We start from the raw sequence: 9,880 nt of genomic DNA on the forward strand, positions 1-9,880 counted from the left end.
TTTTCATGTTAGTCTTATTTTATTTGGTTTCTTAACATTCCAGAAATCTATTATGGACCTTTATTAAGTTGTTTCAACCTTTGTTTTATGATTTTATTTTAGTTAGTATTGTTTTTAGACATTTATCTTTTTAATATATTTTATAATTAATATTTAATAGAATCTTCCCATCCTCAATTCGATTCAAGATTGCGATCTTGACAACCTTGATAATCTATATGAACATTTGTGCTTTTAAATTGTGAAGTTTATTAGTTGACTTGTAAAAGAAAAATATTTTAAAAATTATAATAACTCATACTGCACTGTGCAATGTTTAAGATTCTCATAGTCGAGCATAATGCCGAGCAAAACTCCTGAACCGAACTAAACCTAGCAATTCTTTTTAAATTAAATATTCGACGGGTATTTGAATCGAGAACCGACAGATTCGATTCAATTCTCGATTCTAGATCAAGAATCGAAGAACCAAATAAGAACATAATCTTCCTAATTGTTTTAATTTATTTATTTTAAATAAGTCAAGTTATTTTATTTTTTCTAAATAAATTTGATAACTAGTTAATTTAGCTCAAACTTAAAAATATGATTTTCCTATTTTTGATTTTCACTCTAAGCCCAACTTAATCAAATTGACATAAATTTTACCTAAATCTGTTATTCTACTGTAGTGTCATTTCTACCATTCTGAAAAAATCGAATTGAAAATCAACAACACATCTTTTAATTATTGTGAGCTCGTTAACTTCCTCTTCTTATGATTTTAACAATTAAAATTATGAAAAACTCAGCAAAAAGAGACGCATAAGATTTGACTACATTATTTTGTAAGAGTTAAAATTGAGCATGTCATTGGTAGAATTATAGAAGCTTTGCAAATATTAAAAAAATTAATTATAGTACAGGACCTGAAAACCGAACCAAACACAATGGAACCAAGCCCGAGTAGCTCCATAATTAAATTTGAACCCGACGATTTCACTTACTAAATACCTGAAAATTTTGAATTTGGTTCGATTCTCGTTAAAATGGAACCGAATGGGACTATATCCAGTCCTAATTGAGCATGCCAATCCTCACTCTGGGGGAGGCAGCCTTAACTATATGGCATACCTATATTAAATGAGCCATGATGTGAAAAGTGGGACGATTTAAGAATGAGAAGAAATCATAACTACCATATTCTAAGAATTTATTTTCAAAAATATGAAATTTGTAGAATAAGTTCAAAAATCAGATCATAAATCAATTCTTTATTTAAATATATGAATTTATATAAAGAATAATGTGACTTAAATAGAGATTTATCAAGGGATCGTTGAGGATATTTTCTCTCATCTTATCACTTTCTGGAACCAAAAAAAAAAAAAAAAAAGATGATTAATTATCTAACTTTCCAATCTTCTCACACATCATAAAATAGAAAACAAAATCTCGTGCATCCATGGCGTGAATTTTTCAAAAAAGATAAAGAATTTGGCCACAATTTTCCCAACGTGATTTCTTCAGGATAAAATTTCCATCTTGTTCCAACAGTTCTTCACCGTTTTTCCTTTTATTGGTGAAACGAAGAAATGAATAAGCTTTATAAGCAATTATTTTGGTCATCGACATCAACCACTATTTTTAGGTCATCTGAAAAACTGAATTGCACTTAGATCTCCCCACAATTTGTAGCCTTTATTTTTAATACCTTATATGACTGTCACTATCGTATAAAATTTGTGACATTCTTTTGTCACGTATATCTCTAATGCATTTGTGCAAAAATTATGACTCGATTTGAAAGGAGAAAACTTCATTTAAGGCCTGTTTGGGAGGAATTTTGAGAATTGATTTTTTGACCGTTAGAATAAAAGTAGGGTCCACATGTGAGAGAAGAAGTCAAAAATTATGACTGGAATAGTGAAATAACGGTCAAAAAATCAATTTTTTGAGATAAAAAAATCCCTTCCAAACAGGCTGTTTAGAGAAGGAAAATATTAAATGTGGTTGCAAAATATCCATCAACTAACGAATGAATTCTCTCCCCTAATATTTTTTGATCTTGAGATCAGATAATGACGATAATTAGCCTTAAAATTCAAGATTAGTTTGATAATTTACATGCTTATAATACATATATTATTTGATAATACAGTTTTAAATATATTAAAATATTTATTTACAAAATTATAATTATTTAACATCTAATTTTTAAATAAAATTGTAATGACTTGATTAATGATAATGAAATCTTAAAACTACGATTTAACTAATTTCCTCTCTAAAGAATTCTTCCATATTTCTCATCTTCTTCAACCATAGGTATAAATAGAATGCATTAATTCCGTTTACCCAGTGCGAACTCGAAGGGTAGGCTGTGGGTTCACTCGTCATAAAAAAAAAAAAAAAAGGGATAGAATGTATTAATTCCATCGAATGTGGCCCGTCACACTTTTATGACTACTTAAATTATATGGATAGTGTATCAAATAAATAAATAATTTTCTAAAAAAATTCTATAAATACCTAACTTCATCCTCATTTAATTTATCTTTTGCTCTGCCACAAGTCAATTATTTGTTAATGAATATATAGCAATATTTTGTGGAGCTTATTAAATAAAATAAAATAAAAAAGCCATAGAAGAAGATCGTGTGCCTCCCTTTTGTATGTGATAGAGCTGTTAATCATGATTTCAAAATTAATGTACTTGTAACATAATTCTTAAAATAATGGCGTCTGATGACATTTGTAGGTTCTCTTTTAAAAGTCAAGATAATTACAATTTGTTTGGTGCCTTTAATCAATGCGTTGTGTTTGAAAAGTCAAAATAAACTATTCATAAAGAAAATGTGACACAGTAAATCTGGAAAACGGTAAGAAAATAGGACATTCCAAATAGAGAAAATTACGTCCTTGTCCCCCAACTTATTATTCCAATTCCAAATTGGTCCTAAGCTTTAATTATAGTTAGACAATCATTCTTCAATGACTTAAAAGTGATTCAAATTTTCATTAAATCATAACATAACAATCGTGAAAAAGCGTCTTGCAATGAATTTTAAAGGACTTAACTTCAAAATGGTGGGCATGCATGTTGATTTTTGCCATTATCTAGCAATCAACTGTACGACAAATCAAAAATCGAAATTTGCAATTTTTCCTTCTAGGCATTCCATTTGATTTTTGGATATACATTCGAAACTCATGAACGCATCATCAAAGCACAATTAAGTTTACATTATTATTAAAGTTTCATAATTTTATACCTGCCCCAAATGATTTTTAGAGGCTAGGAAGTTAAAATCTCTTTCTATAAGGTAAGAAGAACAATTATCAAATAATATGATTCATCCATAGTCAGGGCTCCACATAAAGATTTCAAACATTTGAAATATTTTTTACTGTAAATACAAGAATGGTGATTAACAATTAATGACAGCACGATGCTTAGCTGCCTTAGACTTTAATGAATGATTTTAATGCACGATACTGTCATTAATTGTTAATTATTAATGTAAAATAAGATCGGTGATAATATTTTTCATTGAAAAATGCTATAGATACATCAATTTTCACAATTTTTTTCACAGTACACACACTTGCAAGTGGGTGGGAGTCCATAATTTTAATCGTGGACCCACCTTTGTGAGATAGCTGTGAAAAAAACTGTCAAACAAATGCTGTACAAACAGCAATTTTCTTTTTTATTAAATCCATGTAATATTAAGGTCAGTTTGGCATAATAAGTCAAAAGCTATTTTTGAAATTAAGAAATTGCTTTTAAATATGTTTTGATGATTTTTTGAAAGTACTTTTAGAGAAGCTAACAAAAGGTAGCTTTCTTTGAAAACTATTTTATCAAAAGTAGAAGCAAAAGTAGAAACAAAAGTACAAGTTCGAGAATCAAATGAACCCTTAAGCCAATTGTCAATGAAAACATTTCTAGCTAGTTAACTCATTTTTAGAAAATTATTCAATCATGTTCAAGCAATTTATTCAACTCATAAATAACTTCGAATTTTGTAAAAGCCCTGCCAAACGGATTGTAAGAAAACTTAGAAAACTCTTATACAATAGAGTAATATTATTCGTAATCACTCATCACAATAATCGCCCTATGTGATATATACATGGCAGGTGATTCTTTGATGCATTAATGTGGTAGTATTTTATTGAATCGTGCATCAAATAACATATCTCCTGTAATAAGTGAGTGCTAATAGCATTATTCTATACAGTAAGTATAAGCAAAAACAGAAACTTCGACAAACGGGCAACATATCAAACGTGCAAGAAAAAATTAACTTGAAACAAATCAAGATTCAATTAACCATGCTCAAAGAAAATTGAACCACAAAATATCAATCCCACAAAACTTTTCATTTCCAAATATCATTTATTTCTTCCATCAACTTAATGAAAGCACTGGACTCCGACCATCGATAGTGTTTCCATCTCCATACATCACTACTCCTTAATTAAATGAAAACACAAAATTTGCTGCTTCTTCATCATATGATCCTCATATTTAAATAGATGTAGGTATAGAGAGTGAGAGAGAGAGAATAGAGAGAGATATAAAAGTTTTAAAAAATACTGCGTTTTCCGGGATGATCAGCAACCTTGAGAGTCTTGTCAATGAGCTGTCGAGCTTTTTTGCTGCGGATTTCAACCTTAACACTGGCACTCTTGTCCATTTTTACATAAGGCTTCTTCGATTTCTTTAAGGATCTTACCTTTGACTTTATAGACTGCACCAAATTCTCCAACTGAATAGCCATGTTTCACCTCAAAACCCACAAAAAACTGGGTTCTTGAATCTGAGGAGAATATCTATGTAAAGTGATTGTTTTTCTTTGGTTTCAAGTATAAGTACTATGAAACTTTTGTGGGGTTTTCAATTCAAAATTAAGGGGGTTGGGTAGGTCGGTTGCGTGGGGCTGCTGAAATCTGATGTGTGCAGCTGTTGAGATTAATGATTTGATGATTTCAAGGAAGAGAGAATTCACACAATTAATGGGCAGTTTCGTGTTCAGATTGACTGATGGAAAATGGCTAACGAGGTTTAGTATTTGATGAATTTTCTAATGTATCCGCTGGCTGCTATTTTTCATTTTTAAATTTCAGTGATTGTTTGAATAAAATTTACTCCAATTATTATTCTCTATTTATTTTCAATATAATTTTGCATGAAATATAATATTGGATAAAAGAACTAATTTCTTTCTATTTAAAATTTTGTGAATAATAAATAATAAATTTTTCGTTAATATGACTTCTGTTAAATTTTAAATATTCAAAATAGTGACGTGTACTTGAATATAAGCCAGTTTATATAGAGAGTCAAATAAGAAACTATATTTTTAAAATTATTTTTCTTGAGTAGAATAGATTTATTTCTTTTTTTTTATTATTTCTCCATTTTCTCCCAGGAGGCTCAAATTCAAATCAATGACTTTTATTCTTATCTTGACCTCAACTTAGAAAAATATTATTTGTTGGATAAATGAAAGAGAAAACTAAGCCTAATTAATTAATTGAGTGTACAAATATTTAAGGCCATATGAAGAAACTTAGTTAAAATAAATCATAATTTTATTAGACAATGAATCAGGGATTCACTCTCATCAAATATGAGTGATAAACCTACTAGTGATGAATAACGTTATTCATTTGAAAGAGGGTATAACGTTTTATTATTGACCTTCTTTTTGGAGTATATTTTGTATATTTAAGCGAACAACATTGCAAGTAAACACTACGCAGTACGAAGGGTGTAATCAGTATCGACAACTTCGTTAAGCAATGCTCAGATGATAAGATTTTAAGCTACTTATTAGTTAAATTTCTGGAAATTTTCATAAATATATATTTACGTTATAATAAACAATATCTCACATAATAAAGTCAAATTAAAGACCTTGAAATCACTATCGAAATACAATTTTAATTTCCAGACTTATAATTTTTAAGGCAGCATAAATAAATTGATAATGAGAAGTCAAATTTGACAGCCACAAATATTCAACTTTGTGCTCATCTCAACAGTGTCACAAGTGCAGTGCCGGTCAACAATAAAACACATAACAAACAAATTAACTTCACACCAATCCATCATTCTATGCAGAAAATATAATTATGTATGCACATATTTATAAATAATAATAGAGAAAATTTAAAAAGACATTTATCGAGGTAACTAATTATTACATATGCGTTTTCTTGAATTTTAAAAATTCTTTTTTGAAATTTATTTTGCATGACATTTTTCCTAAATAGATTTTCATTTATTCATGAGATGGAAGAGTACGTTGAATGAATTCCTCGTTAAGATAATAGACTTTTACAGAGAATTTTATTATTTAAAATGAGCGTGGAGATTTCAAAAACAATAATAAGTCATTGTTCGGTTAGGATTAAAATTAATTTTTTAATAGATTTTGATAAAATTTAATAAAATGTGTTTAAAAAATTATGAGTCTCATGAAATATGTGGTTGAAATCAATTATTAATTTTGACTTAAATTAAAATTTTAATCATCATCAAATAGGGACTAAGTATTTAAATCGTCATTAATTATATCAAAATGTCATTTTCTATGTTTAGCTAGTTGTGAAAAAGATGAGACCATTAGATAATCACCTTATCATTATTTCTTACTTCTTAGTATGAACCGAATCTGAAAAACTGGCAAAGTCAAATCAATTCCGCTATGCGTGCACACTTGACCACGGCATCGTATCAAAGTTTGAAAAGTATATATACGTAATCATTTTCATGAGAATGAAAAATATAGTTGTTATGGGATCCCAAAAAAAAATAGAAAGTCAAATATAGTGATTTGATGTGATGAATAACGATTATATTTTTCATTTTGTAGCCAAAGAATAGAAATCAAACAGGAACATAAATTTCCTTATAAGTAAAAGTATAAATTTTCGAAATAATAATTTTATATTGTTGAAAGTTCAAATAAAGTAATTTTTTATTTAAAAATAAGCTATTCAAATACGTTGGAGGATAACATGCTACTTAAAAGCAAATTTACTTCTTGTCTAAGTTTAGCCAAAGATTATCATAGTTTCTTTAGTAAAATGGATTACATGATACTGGGGTATGACGACTAATTTTAATTTTAATTTATTTTTTTTTATCTTTTTATGTTCAATATTTTATATGCAATTTCTGTGGGACAAATTTATGTTCAATAAGAATTGTACCAAATGGACAAGAAAAGTAGTGTTCAAAGGATAACACTCTTAATTGGTTGGAGAAATGAGGGTTCAATAAGTTAAAACAAAGTCAACTGGAAATAATCATTTGATACTAAGTCCAAAGATTACTACAAAATGGCCAAATTACATGCTAGTTATGGTTAAATAAAAGGTTAAGAATACTTTCACCTCTAGCTTAAATTAATCGACAATTTCAATGCTTATTTGGTAGAGATTTTGATAATTAATTTTTTTTTACCGTTAAAAATAAAGTGAGTCCTACCTGTGAAAGAAAAATTCAAAAATGACAATTGGAATAATGAAATAACGATAAAAAAATTAATTTTAATTGACTTAAAATCTGTACCAAACATGCACTCAAATGTATACAAAGTTTTTATTTTGTTTTTCAATCTCACTATTGGTGACATGCAGTTTATTGGTGTCTTAAATTTAACTAAATTAAAAAGGAATATTGATTTTAGATAGATAGGCAGAGAGAAATTTTGTCCAATCGGAATCTTAATATCCTTCTTGTTGAAAGTGTTATGGTTGTTTTAGATCTTCTAGTAGATCATCAATGAACATAACGGAGTTATCGAGAAGATTTGTGTAGTTGATCTTAGATTTGAGGGGGAAAAAAAAAGAAAGTGTTAGTATTTTAAGTTATCTTTCTTATTGAAATAAACATTTACATTTCAGTTACCATAAATGTTTTAAAAATCGTTTTAAGCATTCATTAGAAAAGAATTAAAGGTCTAAACTTGGAAGGGTCGAACTAGAATGTATATATAGTTCTTTTCGTTCTTAGAAAGCGATCCAATTTTACCGATTCCCGTTAACGTAGTTTTCAAGTGAATTGGCATGTTTCAAAATATGATCAGACTTTATTTTTCAATTGTGCACATATAGTTTGATCAAATTTAAAAACCTATTTTCAATTGAACTGACCATTCAGTAGGGTTCATATAACATTAATTATCACTAGAAGCAAAATAGGGTGAGATAAGCACGTGAAATACATTCCGTCACAGTTTTCAATTTTCACCATAAACAATAAAAACAATAAATTGGTAAGGTTAAATTAAAAATTACAAGATAAACCGGGGATCTTAAGTCAATTAATAAATACATATATGGAGGACGGAAATTTTAAAAATTGCAGATTTGACCACAAAATTATTTTCGCCCTTGTTTGGCCTCCATTCAAATTGTGAGATGAAAGACCGGTCAACCTTCCCCAGTAAAGCCTACTATTTTTTTACTATAAAAGCAAAATTTGTCAATCTTTCAAAGTCAATGAGAGATCATTATACCTCTTGGCAAACTTCTGAAGGAAAAGTATGAAAATTTATAGAAAACAAATTGGTCTAAGGCCATATTCAAAGTTGTACCAAAATTTGAGTTAAATTTGACACAATTTTACATCAAATTTTGCATTAAACTAAACGGCGTCTTCTTTTATTCGAAACGCCCCATGACAGCCTACAATCGGAACTGAGGACGGGTTTTTGGGAAGAATATTCTTGGAAATTATGGCTACTGAGTATATAAGCAGTTATTTCTGTTAAAGAAACTGACAATCAGCAGTATACCATACAAGAAGAGGCGTGATTACTTGATTACATCATAACTTGATTAGAGGAAGACTTGATTACAACATAATTTTCCTCTGTCATTCCTTAATTCTTTCCCCTTAATCTTGATTCTTTCTTTGTACAATATGTAGACTTCACTGTAAAACTCCTATATAAGGATATGTACTTCTGGTCTTGGAATTTATGAAATCAACACCATTTTTATACAATTCTTTCATGGTATCAGAGCTCCTATAGCTCAAGCTAAAACTATTTCCTGTCTTGTTGTTATCAATGGCTTCCGCTTCTACCGTTCCTTTGGTCTTCTCTCAATCGAACTTTTCTCAATTGGTTTCGGTGAAGATGGATGGTACCAACTAACTTAACTGGGTCTCACAGCTGCAACCTGTTCTACATAGCAATGATTTACTCAGATTTGTGGATGGTTCTGAACCCTGTCCTGAGAAATTTCTTCATGATTCTGAATGAAAGCCTACTAAGGATATTAATCCTGAATATGTTATGTGGATCAAGAAAGATCAGTTTGTCCTAGGATAGCTGAATGCTACTCTAACAGATAAAGTTCTTCCTTCTGTTTTTGGTCTCACCACTGCCAAACAAGTGTGGGACTCTCTGGCCAAGCGTTATGCATCTCACTCGCTTGCCCATGTCGCGCCAATTACAGACACTGCAGCAAGGAAATAAGAAATGCACTGAATATTTAGCGACTGCAAAATCTCTTGCTGATCAACTTGCAGTTATTGGTAAGCCAGAAAGTGAGAATGATTTTCTCTCTTACGTGATGGGTGGATTAAATTCAGTTTTAATTCTTTTGTCACGGCCGTTTCGTTTGCCTTGCGATACAGTGCCATGAGTTTTGATGACTTCCAATCAGAATTACTTTCTTATGAGATAATGATTGAAAACCAAGCTCACTTATCCTCCATGGAGCAATCGACATTTGCTATGATTGCTGGTAAAAATTCACATGAAGGAGGGCAGTGGCGTAACAAATCAAATTATCCTCCTAAAAGCTCTCCAAGACAAAATTCATTCAAGCCAAAATTTTCAAAGCCTCGTCTGCAAGGAAGACCTTTAAA

The 9,880-nt window shown here is 29.7% G+C and overlaps 1 protein-coding gene across 1 annotated transcript; it reads right to left on the minus strand.

Moving 5' to 3' along the window:
* Positions 1 to 4,155: 4,155 nt before the first annotated feature.
* Positions 4,156 to 5,033, minus strand: LOC111394651. Its single transcript, XM_023020569.1, has one exon. The coding sequence runs from the start codon at positions 4,767 to 4,769 to the stop codon at positions 4,575 to 4,577; it is 195 nt and encodes a 64-aa protein (XP_022876337.1). The 5' UTR covers positions 4,770 to 5,033; the 3' UTR covers positions 4,156 to 4,574.
* Between the last annotated feature and the right edge of the window lie 4,847 nt (positions 5,034 to 9,880).

The sequence above is a fragment of the Olea europaea genome, chromosome 5 (assembly GCF_002742605.1).
Source record: "Olea europaea var. sylvestris chromosome 5, O_europaea_v1, whole genome shotgun sequence".
Taxonomy (NCBI): Eukaryota; Viridiplantae; Streptophyta; class Magnoliopsida; order Lamiales; family Oleaceae; genus Olea; species Olea europaea.